Source organism: Falco punctatus (assembly GCF_963210335.1).
Source record: "Falco punctatus genome assembly, chromosome: 12".
Taxonomy (NCBI): Eukaryota; Metazoa; Chordata; class Aves; order Falconiformes; family Falconidae; genus Falco; species Falco punctatus.
In genome coordinates this window covers 28,412,832-28,429,363 of record NC_137592.1, presented here as the reverse complement: position 1 = coordinate 28,429,363, position 16,532 = coordinate 28,412,832, and the positions used below count along the sequence as shown (strand labels likewise).

The 16,532-nt window shown below is 47.0% G+C and overlaps 2 protein-coding genes across 4 annotated transcripts in view; both read right to left on the bottom strand.

Annotated features, from left to right (window-relative positions):
• Nucleotides 1-9,606, bottom strand: part of LOC308072214 (uncharacterized protein) — a 29,975-nt gene extending 20,369 nt beyond the window's left edge. For 2 of the 3 annotated variants that reach the window (XM_080408771.1, XM_080408770.1), the window contains exon 1: nt 66-9,606. In XM_080408771.1, coding sequence (XP_080264897.1) covers nt 66-404 — 339 coding nt within the window. In that variant the 5' untranslated portion in view covers nt 405-9,606. The remainder of the gene's footprint in view (nt 1-65) is intronic. The other variant, XM_080408772.1, reaches the window with a different exon arrangement.
• A 136-nt stretch (nt 9,607-9,742) lies between these two features.
• On the bottom strand, nt 9,743-16,364 carry H3-3A (H3.3 histone A). The gene is made up of 4 exons (XM_080408780.1): nt 16,220-16,364; nt 14,637-14,791; nt 13,033-13,186; nt 9,743-10,380 (listed from the first exon to the last, which is right to left on the bottom strand). The coding sequence occupies exons 2-4, from the start codon at nt 14,762-14,764 to the stop codon at nt 10,252-10,254; spliced, it is 411 nt and encodes a 136-aa protein (XP_080264906.1). The 5' UTR covers nt 14,765-14,791; nt 16,220-16,364; the 3' UTR covers nt 9,743-10,251.
• Nucleotides 16,365-16,532: the final 168 nt, after the last annotated feature.

Below are 16,532 nucleotides of genomic sequence, written 5' to 3'. Positions count from 1 at the left end.
GCAGGCTGCTGCCAGCTCTGGAGGAAGGACACAGCCTTAGCCAAGTCCCCGAGCAGCTGCGGTACCTGCAGGAATAAGGTGCCATCTCCCCTGCCACACGAGGCCAGGCACTGGGGTGGATGTGGCCGCTGGAGAAGGAGATGAGGGAGTCCACGGACGGGGAAAGATGTCCCTGCTGCTTCTCTCAGGCAGGGCACACAGCAGTATTTCTGTTTTACAGTGGTTAGGGAGCGGGAAGGCTGTGGCGAGAGAGGGCCAGGGTGATGTAGCAGGGAAGAAGCTTTACAGCAGAAATGTAATCGTGCCTTTCTTATTTGTAGGAAGAGCACACAAGTCACATTGACACAGATTTTGAGCAGCCCAGGTTTCTGCCTGTTCGGGGACACAAGCTCACTGCTTTCCATCCTGGGAGCTCTTGCCCTGCCTGAACAACGCACGGGAAAGAGGAAGGTCAGAGCAGCTTCAGGAATAAGGTACCAAGGTCAACAGCCCCCCTCAGTATTAGCATCATATTTTACAGGATCTCCTGTAGTTCAGGTAACTAAGGCCAGGGGGACAAATTCAGTGCTGGTGGCAGCAGGCAGTAGAACCAGAGCAGCTCCTTGTCAGCGTGGCAGGGAACAGATGTGTTTCTATGGAGCTGTTACACCCCAGCTCCACGATGCTCATGGGTGCACTATAACCTCTATCTGCGCCCGTAGCCAGATCTTTTACATTACAGACAGCGGCTGCTATGTGGTGTGCTGTGTTAGCAATGGCCATGACTGCTTAAAAATAGGTTACTGCACTGTTGTGAACTTGAATGCTACTCTATTAGTGTTTATTTTATTAATTTATTGAATAAACACTAGCGAGGTTGGATATTGTCTGTGGCTTTGGCTTCTTTTTCCACAGCATCCAATGCAATTACTTTCATGAAAGCAAATGGTCCATTTAGTTGGAGAATCTGTAAGGCAGAAATGAGATCCGATTCCTGAACAGATGTGCCCTCCTCTAGAGGGACTCGGTGTCTGCGAGGCTTCATGCTGACACCAGGCAGAAAACATCTCTTAACTTCACTATGTCTGAGCTGCGCAGCAGAGCCAGCGGTTGCATCGAAGAGCTAGCTCTGTAATTTCAGAACAAGGGCAAGCACCCATCAACGTGAAGCATTTCATCAAAGTACCAAGGCATGGAAGGGAGGAAGGACACCTGTGTCACGGGGATGGCACCACAAAAAAAAAAAAATCCTACCCTATTCACTGTATAATTCACCAAAACGAGTCACTCTCCCTCAACAGCTCAGGCAAAGAAAAACACTTCTGTTCATTTCTCTGCGCACGTAGACCTGAAGAGGGAGGCTGGAGGGAGCCAACAACCATTGCATGTCCACCCACACATCGCGGAATGCTTTCCCTCAGTTGGTGCCATGTCTCGGGAAACGTCTGGCCTCCTTGTCCAGCCCAGGTCACACCAGCAGCCAGGCACGACTGCCCAGAGTCAATTCAGTGACAGCACTGCTAACCACAGCCTGGATCACGCCCTGGGAACACAGCACAGCCCCGCCGAGACGTCGTGCTAGTTATCTCCTGGAAGACAGTGCATGCATCTGCGGCAGCGTCCCTCAAACCAACACCCCGGACTTTCCCCGCCTCAGTTGCCCACATCTAGCTGGTGAAGCCCCAGCTTTCACCCTGTCCTTCTGGGAGAGCAGTGCTGGCGTCAGCCTGGCAATCCCCGAGCTCCATATGCTTGCCCACACAGCCAGGACCTGCTGTAGATGTCCCCCCTCCTCCGTGCATCCTCTCTGGCCCATGCCCCCAGCCTCAGCAGGGTGCAGATGGAAGGAAGCACAAAGAAAAAGCCATCATCCACTCACCCGTGGAGACAGCCCCTCCGGGCAAAGCACATCGGCAAGCCAGCACACGGAAGCTTGTGTCGCTGCTGCCAACTCCCTACCCGCTCCATGGCTAAGCCAAAGCCTGAGGTCTCAGGGCTACGCATGCCTCAGCCTGGCACCTCTCCCGTGCCCTGAATTAGCAGGCGTGGAGACTGTTTGAAGTCACTCCAGCCTTTAGATGTAGGGACACACAGCCCCTCAGCGGTAACCGGTCCCGGAGATGTGCCCAGCTGGGACGCCCATCCTGCCATCCACAACTCGTGCTCGCGCTGCTTGCGGCCGGCAGCCGTGCCCATGTGTTCACCTGGCAGCCTTCCACCCTCGGCAGGGACTCAGTGCCAGGCAATGATGCATTTGGAGAGGAGGCCTGAGCAGGACGGTAAATACCATTTCTTCGGCCTTCCTCCTCCTCTGGTGCAGGATGGAGCATCTCTCACCTGATGACTGCTGGGTCGTCTCAGCCCCTCCTCTCCTCACAGCAGCCCACAAGGTAAAGGCAGAAGAGATAACTATACTCCTCACTGACTTCAACAGACACTAAAGAAAAAAAAATAGTTGAGCTTGCAAAATCTCTCGCAAATCTCGGTTGGCAGGAGAGGGGATCAACTAGCCTAATCGTTCAGGAGCAAAGGGTGGTGGGGACACAACCAAGGGTTAATGTTTATCACCAAGGCATACAGAATTAGCTCACAGTCACTGCGCGATGCATATGCAGTAGATGTCCTCCAGTTGGGATTTACTTGGATTGATTTACTTTTGTTTTCCTTGAGACAGCATATACATGAGCACAAACATCATGCAATGAGGAGGTGGGGATAGGTTCCTGTCAAGGTAGGGGGACAAGAATGCTCAGTTCTAACACTGCCAGGAGACACAAGTGCCTCCCATAGCCTGGGGGGGTGGGTTGGTTGGGGTTTTTTTAAGCCCACCCTCCCCCCCCACCCCTTAAGTCTTTCTGACTTCAGAGGAGCTTCTGGTACCATAAAGCACCGCTGCTGTTGAGGACCCCGCTGTGTGTAATGGTGTGCCTACACCAGGAGATGAGGGGGATGCTGTTAGCAGGGGACACTACAGCAGCGCATACATGCGCACATCTCAAACCACAAGCTACCTATAGGCCTACAAATGTGTAACCAAGAGACACGGAGAGAAACCTAGGCATATTTCCCACTCAAGACTGACCTGGAGAACATCACCATACCTGCCTTTGACCCCAATCTCATCTTTTGTGGGATTTTACCCAAGTGTCTGGATCTTCGCTGTTACTGCTGCACAGGGACAGTAAGCATCACCAGCAAGGAAAAAGCAGAAAGCTTCCATCTAGGCATGCTGCAACTGAGAGCATTCCTAAGCCTCGGCATTTTGCAGCCATTTCTCACAATTAGACAATGCTCTTCATTTTAAATAAATAATTTCTCGTATATTTATTTAGTTGTGACCATGTAAGAGGTAATATTCCCAGGGATGACAGGCAGGAGGCAATGAAAAAGCCCCTCATGCTTACAGCTACAGCTCACGCTGTCCTTCCCCATTTATTCAGAAGCATTCCATCACTGCCAGGCATACCCAGAAAACTCTTGAATAAGGAAAAGGTGGTACCTAACTCCCACAATAATCAGGTTTGTTGTTATCAGGGGTCTTTCTTGAGATTTTAAAAAAATATATTATTTTCAATTTTATTAAAATCCCCATGCATGAGCCAGGAAGATGGGAAGGGGCGGTATGAATAAAAAAAACCAAACATAGATGTTACCGCTGCCTCTGAGCCAACACTCAGAAACCAGCTTTCTATGCAGAAAGTACCTGTAAAATAGGTCACAACTTCTGTCCAGTGAGAAGTGAGAAAGTCAGCTGCAAGTGCAAGAGAAGAAAAAGACATATCCTTACCTGCACGTCCCTCTTGGATCCTACTTCTCCATTCGTAGACCCTGAAATATCACCAACTTGTCTCATACTTGTATGAGTAGACACTTGGGCACACACCAGAATACTTCTGGCCCAACTTACTTCATTCTCACCCAGGTAGCAGGGGAGGGATGAATTTTGAGTAACAACTGTCCAACAATACAAGACCAGGCAATAAGGGGGTGTGTGTGTGTCTACTCCCCCAACCACACAATCACTGCTTGAAAAACAACCCTTAAAAAAAGGGGCTCCATGCTACACTGGGGCACCCTTCCGAAACTACGTCCAAAGTAATCAATTCTTATAGTTCGTGGCTTTTTTTTTTCTAAAAGCAATTCCTTGCCTTAATCAACTATGTGACACTAGCTCTCCCAAACAGAAACCAGACAGTCCCTTCACATTCCCTAGAGATGTTTTTGCTGCATACACTGTCTTTTATAGCAAGTCTTCAGTCTCTGCTACATGCACTGATAAGCATCATATGTTTTAAATTCAAAAAGATGATACAAACTGGATTAGTACCATCTGATGAAATTCATTAGCTTACATTAAGCAGATCAACCCTATGCAGTCATAACGGTCCCTTTGTAATTCTACTATTGATAGATGTAGTGCTTTTCAAACACTGAGCTAGTTTTTTTAACGTTGTATTATCCAGGTCAGAAGATAACAAAGCCTCCTCAGATTAAAAAAAAGAAAACCAAAAACATAAACAGTGGCTTTTTGTTCAGTGAAATACTTTGTCTGTTTGCAGGGAAACCTGCCATAAGCAAGTCTGCAACATCCACTTAGTCCAAAAAGGTCTCATCACTGAGGACGACTCATTATACATGGTGATGGGAATAATATACAAGTCAAAGCTGACCCAGCAACTCCCCAGCATCAACAGGGTGATCTGGACCAGAAAAAAAAATAAAAAAAAAATTCCCTGACACTAGAATTCCTCCTCTGAATTCAAGGTTTTGAAGCCAAGTTATATAAAAAGTTTTTTAACTGCTCACTCATCATGAAAGCCAAAAGTTACCTTTGTTTGTTTGCTACAGTAAGAAACAAAACTGCAGTAAACAATGCTATCAACATCCTCAATCTGAACACTGCCTGTACTTCATTAAACAAACCTTGAATTTAAAACTAAGCTCTGGAAGATAAACTGAAGTAACCTATCACAGAGTCTCAAGACAGGCAAGTGTAGCAGGAAAAGCTGGTATTAGAATGGTAGCACATGTACAAGTTTGGATGAAGCATGCTGTGAAACTGCACCCTGCTAGGGAAATGGATGGTCCTACTCTCCTGCCTGCTCTACCACTTCAGGTCAAGCACATATGCAGAGTCAAATTATTTGTCTGGTTGACGAAAACTGGTGGCACAGGAAGTATGTGAGACACACACTGGTTTCAGCACATCAAAAAGTGGATTCAAATCACTAAGAGGGAAGAATGCATGCGCTGGGACAAAAACCCCAAATTACAAAATGCATCCCAAAAATTCACCAGCGTAAAAAGACTGTTAGTGAGCAGTTATTTGAACAGAAATAGTTGCACTGAGTCTCCTTCCCAAACAAGATGGCATTACTAATTTCAAGTAGGTGCTACAACCTGTCATAAAGCAGGCATTAATGAATCTTGTCTCTGAACACTGAGCATCACCTAACTACTGCCAGATGGGATAAAGGGCTGGATGAACCCACTCAGTGACACATCACTTAAACATAAGCACACTAATATTAGTTACTTTATATCCAGCAAGTTACTTTTCTAATCAAAATCTGAAACGCTGGGTTTAAGCTCCACGTTAGTCAAGCTCTCAAGAACTACCAGTCTAATTTGATACAGCCACACGAGAGACTGATCTCGTGTCTGAAATTATTTCCCAGTGCATTAGTTTTTGGCTCTGGGAGGCAAGCTTGCTTTTTGTGTTGCCAATACAAAGCATCCAACTTAAGAAAAAATGTTTTGTGTTTACTCTTGAGAAAACAGCAAGTACATACAGCTGTTAACATATAAATCTAAACCAAAGACCTAAAAACCAGCTTGTCACATACATGTTATAAAGGACTTCACAAAATAATTCAGAAATTGAGTGTGGACATACATGCAATATGCCTTAACCAGATGTTCAACTTTGGAGTATGTTTATCACATAACAAGTAAGGATTCAGGTCGTGTCCATCCCTCCACCCAACACAGTTAAACACACCCCAGGAGTATGTCCACATGGACACAACACAACTTGTTTCTAGTAATCAAAATATCAGCTGCAACTGAATTGCACAGGAAATAGCAAAATTACAGGGGAGGGGGGCGCGGAGGGAAGAGGTAAATTATTTTAGGAACTGAAGTTCAGCCTACTTTCTTGTTTTTTCAGATGTGAAAGAGGAACCTAAGCCACTTATCCCACAGAATGAGAATGCCTTAAAATCACTATTACATTTCTCTCGCATATAAACTGCAATTTCTTTTTGCAGAGAATGCAGCACATCCAACTTAAGCATATTTCTTTTCCAGTGTTAAATTACCCCACATTCAAGTCTGATAGTATTCCCTTTCCCCACAACTCCCAACCACCACAAGTTAATAAGAATTTACATTTTTAAGTATTACAATGTTTCTTCGACATATGGCAACTGTAGCTACTAAGAATCTTGTAAGACTTAACAGTGTTTGCAAAAAGGCTGAAGAAAAGACTTCTCTGGGGAAAAAAAGCTAAACCCCCAACCCCACAAACCTTTAAGTTATTTTAAATCCATTAATATTTGTCAGTAGTTTCCTCAAAACTGATCTCACCCAGCAAGCAGACCTACACAGTTCCAAGAGGACCACCCCTTGTTTTATCAAAAGAGCATTCAGGACACCCAAAAGCATTAAAACATTGTAGTGAATTGCCATCCTCTAGGTCAGCTAACTCCCCCCGTGACTCCCTTTCCCACCTTCAGCTCCAGAGGTAGCAGCCCAGGAAAGTAAGATGACAAGTGGCAACACCTATTCGGTAAACACTTGCAGACTTTGGACCACAGGCCCATTTTCTTTTTAGCTGATGCCCCAACCTGCATGCAGCTATCAGGGCCACTAGCAGCAACTGCTCACTCCAAATAGCATGACAGACATGCGGCAACATGTGAAATGGGGAGACTGTGCTGACCAAAATACAATTCTTCAGTTATTTTTAAACACAACACTGCATGTAACTGGATCAGAACTATTTTGTCCACCCTTCTTCACTCCATGGAGCAGGAACCTGTAATACTGAAGTGACAGAAGGAAGTGAGCACCAACATCAGGACATCAACAGCTTGAAACTTAACTCTAGTTTATCCTACCTTCTCTAATGATCCATGCGTGCTCTAACTGTGGATCTCCAGTACTATGTAGTCCTCCTACCCCTCCCACTACTTCCCCAAAAAACATTTTTGTAGGAATGCTATTGCACAAGGAAAAAAGCTGATTAGACAGGAACTGGTCTTGTTCCTCCTCCTCTACAGCTTTTTGTAATAACAGCGATCTCCGCCTTTTTATTTATTTTCCCCTTTCTGTATTGCAGAGCCTGTCTTCGAGAGACTGCCAGGTGCAAATGAACTGTCAACTCTGGGTAAGTTATGCCAACAATACTTAAGACAGATAGCTTCCAAAATCTGCTGGGGGTGTGTGGGAAATTATATATATATATGTATATGTAAAAAACCCCAAATAACTAAACTCTTAGCATAAAAAAAAAAACAAAACAATGTCACTTTGTATACCCCTCTTCCTCCATTAACATTAAATAGCATCAACTAGAAGATCCATGCAAAACTGGTCTGACACCTGACTATTCTGACAATTCTAAAAAAGCAGTTCGTAATGAAAGCTGATTATTTAATTGTTCTTATTTTCACGCTGCTGCACAGCAAAGACAAAAAGATAGTGTGCTTAGGCCAGGGGGTGAGAAAGGTAGAGATTAAGTAATTTGTTCAGCAAAACAGTGGAAACAGCAAAACAAATGAAAATCCATCATACTTGAAAAAGTAGAGAAGTGGTACCCTAAGATTCCTGAGGAATAAAACCCAGACAACATTTGGTATCAACACAGGAAGCTGATCACTAACAGGATTCACATGGCATCTCTAGGACCACAACACTCTCAAAGAGGCAAAGTTTATCCCTAAGCTGCAGATGTAGCACTGCACACTTAAATGTTGTCAACTGCATAGATTCCTGATCCCTTCATCTTCCATTGCGAGTTCTTCTGCCTTGAACAGTTTAACTGCACTGTCAGTTAAACCCGGATATTCCTCACCCCAATCCTCTCTTTTCCAAGAAAGACAGTATTTCATTTGAGTCCCAAAATATCTAGATTTGGTTTATCTAATATACTTAGGAAAGAAAAAAATAAGTTCCTTATCAACACTTCAATTCCAGGTTATAAAAAAAACCAAACCAAACCCACAAATCAAAAAAACCCAACCAAACCAAACCCCAAACCACCAGAGAAACCTTTTTGTTTTAAGATTATTGTAAGAATTGTTGTTAAGAATGTTGTAAGAAATTACCTTTTTCTGTAGGTGGTTGCAGCATCATTGACTGATGCATGAAACAGAATTCTGAAGTACAGGACAAAACAAGCAGTTAATTATATCGAAATGCATTTATAGCAAGTTCAACAGGGATGTTATCAAGCAGACAAAAGTGACATCTTGAATCAGCCAAGTCTTAGCTGCTCACCTTTTATATTTCTGTTGTTCTGGATGCTCCAAGGCAAGTTTTCCTTAATTTTTAGTTGATTGCTATTAGCTGCTTGGCATTAAAAGGACTGGATCACGTTTTGTCTAGCATTAGTTTTCTCTGTGACAAGCTACCCCATTCAAATAGACTTTACTCTGCACAACCCTGGCAGACAGCATTCATTACTAGAGCTGTGAAGTAATGAATAATGCGATTTATTCTGTAATTTCTGGCTCTCTGTTCAAGATACCAAAGCAGATAATACATCTCTATTAATCCTCTCTGGAAATCTTCAGACAAATTGACACGTGTGTTTAGAGCTCACTCAGAACCTCTTGAAAGAAGTTAGCAGCAAATAAGCTCTGTAGGGGTCTTCACAGAGGTGAAACCTGTTCACTGCCTACGCATTTCTTCTACGTAACTCATTTCATTATCTGCAAGAGCTATCAAAAAGTACACCACATAATTCTTTTCCAGACTGGTTGACCAGAATCCTTAACCAAGTTTCAGGTGAAAAATGAAACCCAAGTTTATATAGAACATAATTTCAGCAATAAATTTCTTCACAGGAACTTTCATCAGCAATTGGGTGGGAAGGGGAAGGGATACATCAAAAAACCCCACTAAGTTTCAAATGTGTGCTCCTGTCCAAGTACTGCTTCTATGAAGTGTCATAACTAACAGAAATGGTACAAAAGTGTCTTTTTCATTGGAGTGTACAAACTGAAACCGATCGAACTAAGCTCTCAGACATACCAGAGGGTGTGACTGCAACAGAAAGGTAGTCAACCAAGAAGGGAACACCTATAAACTGAGAAACCAGATAAGAGTGCGGAAGGGTTAAAAAAAAAAAACAACCAAAAAAAAAACCCCCACCCCCCAAACCACTACACTCCATCACTACACCATACTATCAAACCATGAAAACCAGAAATGCTTCCAAATTCAGCATTAAGGAATCTAAACAGCAACAAAGATGTTTTTTCTTAGCACCGTATATTAGAGAGCTCAGTCCACCTCCAGACTCAATCCAGCAATATACTCACCAAACTTGTTTTCATATGGAGCAGACAAATTTTACACTCTCAAAGAACCACTCACACATACACTACTTCAGCCAAGGTAGTAACCCCCAGTGTTTCCTAGATGTGCCTTAAGTATTTAGGCCACATATTGAAGAGAAAAAGGGAAGGGAAGGCTGATTATTTTTTAATCAAATACTACTCACATTAGTATTTAAAAATCAAGACTAAAAGCAGGCATCATTTAATGTATTTTAATAGCAAACTTACAGGAACAGCACAGAAGACAGACAACATTAAAAACATGTACTTGCATGTAGGACAACTCAGTTAGAAAAGTATAGTGAATGGATGGAATCTACTATATGATAAAAATGCTACAAACACCATTTAGTTGCCATTGATAAGAAATTTACTTGTTTAAAAAAATCCAAATGCTGGCATTGTCCAGAAAAATTTGACAGGTTTATTTATATTTTTTTTTATAAAGTTGAATTCTTGAAACTTGTTCACCGCAACATTTTTTGACCACATTGATATTTTATGTCCCCTCGTTTATATTAAAAATCCACACACAAATGAAAATGGAAAAAAACTTGCCAATACCCAATTCCATCCCCTATTTTTCCATTTGCAACCATATACTTAGGTACCTTTTAACCCCATGGAAAAAATATCTAACGTTCATTACTACCAATAACAGGAAGAAGATTTTGCTTCGAGAATGACAAACCCATCATAGTGAAGTTTAAGCACGCTCTCCACGTATGCGGCGCGCTAGCTGGATATCTTTTGGCATGATTGTGACACGTTTGGCATGGATAGCACACAGGTTGGTATCTTCAAACAGGCCAACCAAGTAGGCTTCACTTGCCTCCTAGTGTAGAAGAAAAGAGTTAAGAACACTTTCACTTCTGGAGCACTAGCAAAAAAAATATTAATAATTTAAAGTAAAATGTTACATGACATTAAGTTTAGGCTTCTTTGTTACTCACAAACATGAACATTTTTATATTCTCAATATTTTCTTATAAACCATCAAATAATACTCTATGTCAAAGTTGCGTACTACTGACATTTGGTGAAGACATCCTCCAGAACACAACCGAACCAATATCCTGACAGGAACTCACAAGATAAGGGGTTATCTTATCAAAAGGTTAGTTTGTTTAGGAACTTCCCTTTTTAAAGGCTAGGTTACACTATTTGAGTGACTTGTCTGCTGCCTCTTCCACAGTAAGAGCTATTGAGCATCAGGTGAAACCCGGCAGGTGCCAGGGGAAAGAGGAGCAGGTATTCCTTCACAATTTGGGCACACAGCTCCTTGCCATAGGATACCAAAGAGGTGGCTTAATTCAAAAGAAGTCAAAAATTACTTGAAGAAACATACTGAGAATTATTAGAAATAAGAGAACAACTTTAGCTCAAGAACTCTCTGAACCACCAAAACGGGGACAGCAGTCAGAGAATTACTGTTACACACTCGTCCTATTCCTATACTTCCTTCCTGCCCAAGCAGCTCCTGTCTATTTGGGGCACACAGCACAGGCCCCCACCATCACAGGTATCTCACATCTGTCAGAATCGTTGGGTCAGCAGTTGGGAGCACAAAGGCCAACCCTATCCTGGGAACACCACAATCCTGACCAGTGTTCCCCCTGTCACTGAACAACTGCCGACAGGATTCCGGGTCAGACAGATGTTCAGTCAGACCTAATTATTCTTCTGGCTCACATAAAGTTAGCCGCTATTGAGCCCAGCACAGCACACAGCAATGTTTACACATTTTTGGGCTGACACAGAATTCTAACACCTAACAATCTCCTAGGAAGTATCTTGGCACATCAGTACCTGACCAGTACATGGACCAGGGAACAGCACATAGCTGGGGTGAGAAGCTAGGAATGAGGGGGCTCACTTCTAGAAAGAAGGTTGAGGTCCCTCTCTGGAATACATGCAAGAGAACAGCTTGTGTGAACCATTTCATTACCAAAAACCACAAAAATCAACTTAACTAGGTTCAAAGTCATAGATCATCTAATCTATGACTAATTACCTAATCTAAAAGAAAAACATTTACTACAGCAGATGAGTACTGTAGTGAGTCATTTCATATACAATAGAACATGGGTACCCCAAAACAGTCTGCTAAATCACTACATGAAAACTTAAAAAGACACTTCACCAGAATAAGCCATGCTGGCATGAACATGGTACCGAACATGTTAAAAGTTGGGTTTGTTTTTTTGTGGAGGTTGGTGGGTTTTTTTGCAGATATGCAAGCAGGAGGCACTAGGAATAGTATGTGAACAAGTTCTATACCAACTACTCCTTAATGCAAAACTAGGAACATTCAAACCAGCCTTCTGAAAAAGTATTAACTACTGACTAAATTTTAATGAGCAGTTCCTCCTAAAAAGACACATAGGTAAACCTTCAGGATTTAAGAAGCACCACATTCACTCACAGCAGTGAAGACAGAACAACAACTACAAGGAAAACCAACAACTTTGCAAATGCACACAGACACCTTTTGAAGCCAAGCATGTGGCTCAGGTTTATAGGATCTCACAGCATACATCTTGGCCCTTTATCAATTGGAAGTCATTAACTAGAAAAAAAAAAAATTTGCCTGCATATCAGATATTCCACAGTTACAGACAGGTTCTGGAACAATCGACGAACAGCTAAAAGAATAGTAAAGACCCATCTTAAATTGGGAGTGTCTTTCTATCATGAGAGGGAAATTATGATTTCCTGTGATAAGAACACAGTCTTGGAGGGAACCTAACCTAACTTAGATGCAGGAATTTGGGCCAGAAAGAGCAGTATTTCACGCTCAATAGACTCTAAATGTAAGTTATTTAACTAATACTTTTTTTAAAAAACATTTAATATAAACCACATCATACAAAAGTACTTATTTCCCTAACAGAGCTTAGATCAAGCTGTTTTTCTTTAAAGAGCATTTGAGGATATCAAGACCTCCATCTGGACACATGAGAACAAGCTCGATGCAACGCTCTCCTCTCAGACTGTGCAGCTTTCAAAAGCAAAGCCTCTAATGAAGCTCAAAGGTAGAGGAAACACATTTATCTTAAGTGCCTTAATAAGCCGCACTGTCAAGTGCAACTACTTGAGAGGAGGGGACTATCAAGTAAAAAGACCAACAAAAACCAAACCAAAAAAAGGCCCCCAACCCCAAACCGCATTTGTTACCTTTGTAAAGAGCTGCTGACCTGTCACTGCGTTATTTTAGCCTATGGTATCTATAAGGCATCACACTGAGCAAGGGAAGGCTGAGGGGCACATCCCCCCCGTCAGCCCCACCCCCCGAGGGACCACGCCCACCGCGGCAGCCCACCAATCAGGCACAGCTAGGGCTAACCCTAGAAACAGCCTGGCCAATGGGGGTGGGAGGCGGGGCCCTCCCCTACCTTCCATCTCCAGGTTTTGGGGGTGCCTGGCTGCGACCCCCCACCAACCGACCCGGGCACCTTCCCCCAGGGCCCCGCCACAGGAGCCTCACCTGCAAAGCACCGATGGCAGCGCTCTGGAAGCGCAGATCTGTTTTGAAGTCCTGAGCAATTTCACGCACCAGACGCTGGAAAGGAAGTTTGCGGATCAAGAGTTCGGTAGACTTTTGGTAGCGCCTGATTTCACGGAGAGCCACGGTACCCGGCCTTTTGAAATGAAATGATAATATTAAAAAAATAATTAGTATGGCAAATAAATTCTACATCACCTTAAAAATACTGGTTCACCAGCTCAGCTAAGCCAAGCACCACATACGTTCTGTTTCCACCAGAAAAGTCCCAGCATTTACAATACCAAACCAGTTTCCCTGGCTTAGGGTCACTTGTTTTCCCACCATTGGTCCGTACAACCTCCCACTGGCCTCAGCAGGGATCCCTCGGGCAGACACACGAGGCCCTGCCTTCACCCAGAGCAGATGTGGACAGCACACATTAGCCAGCGGACACCGACACATCTTGGTGCAGATGTGGGGAACCGCAACCCTGCCACAAGTGAGCTGGTCCAGCTGTACCACAGGATCCTCAGAGCAATCGGCAAGCACGATTTTAAGGGGAATCTGCTGCTTCTTCCCTACCGTCAACATTCACAGAACCAGCAAAATTTATATTTTGTGCTACATTACCAGGACAAAGTGCCTAGCGTATTTCCTTGTGTTGGTTTTGGGGTCAGAATCAAATTCAGATTAACAACATACTTTTGCAGACACTAAGTCCATCCATGAAATTAACATATTTATTTCCGTGGAAACTTTGTATTTTCCAACTCCAGCTTTATTACCTTTCTCCCAGTCGATTAATTCCACCTCATACCTACAGCAAGAGACTTTTAGATTAAGTTGCCTATTCCAAACCCGCTTCTCCTTCCCATCCCCCTTTCCCCCCCGCAGGGAATGGGTACACCTAGCCCAGGAACATCCTTCAAGCTGAAGCACAACTGCGGCTATTCTGCACCCAGCAAGGACTGGAAAGCCTCCTTATCAGAGGGCTGCCAAAAAGCCCGGTTGCCCCGGCCAGCCGGGATGCTGCCTGCCCCACGGCGGAGCGCAGCGCAGCGCAGCGCAACGGGCCGACCCCGCGCATCCCTGGGCACGTCGCGCCCTCTCGCGGCCGGTCACCTCCCCTACGCTGCCATCAGCGCCGGGGACCGATCGAACCCTATAAGTAAATAAAGATAATGCCGCTAAGAATAAACTTCGCGGCGGCACAGCCCTGCTGCAGCATTTCAATAACCAGAAGTCAAAATAATAATACTAAAAAAATATAAAAATCGTAGAGCCGCGTTCACCGTAGTGGGAGTGTTGATTTTTTAAAGCACCGGTACCAAAATGCCCAGAACGGGGCTAATGGTAGCCACGGGGTCGATGCCGGTGCTGGGTGTTGTGTTTTCGCGGCAGGCGGGGGCCCCACCGCGGCGGAGCGGTGCCGGCGGGCGGCCCCGGGGAGTGGAGGAGCGCAGCGCGCCGGCGGCGGGGAGAAACCCCCTCGGCGCCCCGCCCCGGCCCCGCGGGGGAGGGAGGTTGGGGGGGTGGCGGGGGGGGGGGGGGGGGGTGATGCGGCCGGTATCGGCCCGGTGCCGCCTCTGCGCGGCGCTGCGTACCGGTAACGGTGCGGCTTCTTCACCCCGCCAGTAGAGGGCGCGCTCTTGCGGGCGGCTTTGGTGGCGAGCTGCTTGCGGGGCGCCTTGCCGCCGGTGGACTTGCGGGCGGTTTGCTTGGTACGGGCCATGCTCCTGCCGACGTCGCTGCCTTACACCTGCCGGAGGGCGGAAGAGACGGGGGGAGGGGGGGGCGGCCGCCCCGCTCAGCGCACGCCCCCCGCCAGCACCTGCCCCCAGCGGGCGGCCCCTGCCCCGCGCCAGCCGCCCCGACCCGTGGGGCCAGCTGTGTCGTGTGTCCGTCCCCCCTCCCCCCCCCCCGCGGCCGCCGAACGCCTCCCAACCACCAACGAAAGGGGAAACGCGCAAATAAATAAATAAATAGGAATTAAACCTTCAGCCGGTCGCGGAATATTAAAAAATACAGGGTTTGGGGAGTGGGGGGTGATGGGTTTTTTTGCCCACGAATTCAATAGCGCGGCGGCTGCGGGAGAGCAACCTCCCGCCGGCAAGCGCCGAGCCGGCTGCCCCCCCCGGCCGCCAGTCACCTGCCAAGTGTTTGCAAACCCCGGCCGGCAAACATCGGGGGGCTGGCACCCCCCGCGCCGCTGCCGCCCGGCGGGGACCCCCTCGGGACCTGCGGAGCGGGGGAAGCGGGAAGGCAGCCCCCGCTGCCCGCCCGCCCAGCCCTCGCCGCCGCCCGCCGGCGCTCCCCGACCCGCCGGCAGCCGCAGGCAAAGCGGCCTTTATCGTGCAAAAAGGAGAGCCCGGATAAAGTGCGAGAAAGCAACAAACTTTTTTTTTTTTTAGAGGGGGGTGTTTTTTTGGGTGCCGTCTTTCTCTTTCTATGGAACTGCTTCCCCCAAAGCCGCCTCGCTCCCAAGCGCCTCTCACAGGCAAACTCATCTCCCAGACCCAGAACAAAATGGAAACAATCACGAAATGCAGCTCTAGTCCTTTTGCAAAGGAGGAAAAAATAAATTGCGAAAAATAACGCCGAAAAAATCGCAAGGAACTCCAAACCATGTGGGTGCAAACGAAGGGGGAGGCAGCGGAAAAGTTTGCACTCGAAAACCAAAAAATTGCGTTGGGTTTGGGTCGTTCCTTCGGCGAATTTCTTTCCCTTTTTATTGTTTTTTATGCAATAGGAAAAAAAAATATGGTCGGTGACCAGAGAAAAGAGACAAGATGGTGAAGCTGAGCAACAACTGTGGGGAGCAGGGGAAGGAAGGCAGGAGAGTTACCCTGGGCTGGCGAGCGGCTCCTCTTTGCGGCCGCTTCCCAGCCCCGATCCGGGGGATGTCGGGCTGAGGAGGCAGCTAAGGGGCTGGGGAGGCAGCTGAGGGGGGTCTGGAGCGGGGGCGAGGGGAGCAGAGGGGGGCAACGACCGCGCGAAGCGGAGCCGGGGGTGCCGGCGGAGGGAGCCGCTCCGGCTGCGCCGGGAAGGCGGCGCGGCGAAGGGGGACGCGAAGCACCGCCGTCTCCCGAGCCCCCCAAAAGTTTGTGGGGAGGGTCGGGGGAGGGCGGCGGGGTACGGCCGGGGGGCGGCGGGACGCGGGGGGCGGCGGGCGCGGCGCCAGACTTACCCCGTCCGCTGGGCGAGCGCGGCTGCCGTGCGGGAGGGAGGGCGGGAGGAGGGCGGGCGGGCGGGCGCGAGGAGGAGCCGGCGCTGCTGCTGCCGCTGCTGCTGCTGCTGCTGCTGGCGGCGGCGGCTCGGAGCACAATTGAAAGATGGCTGCCCGGGGAGGGCCGGCCCGCCGCTTGGCCCCGCCCCCGCCCGCCCCGGGCCCGCCCCCCCACCAATGGAGCACAATGGAGGGAAGGCGCGGCCCCGCCCGCCGCCCCGCCCCCTCCCTCTGCGCCGTGTGTACAAACACAAAAGACACGCCGCGCGCGCGA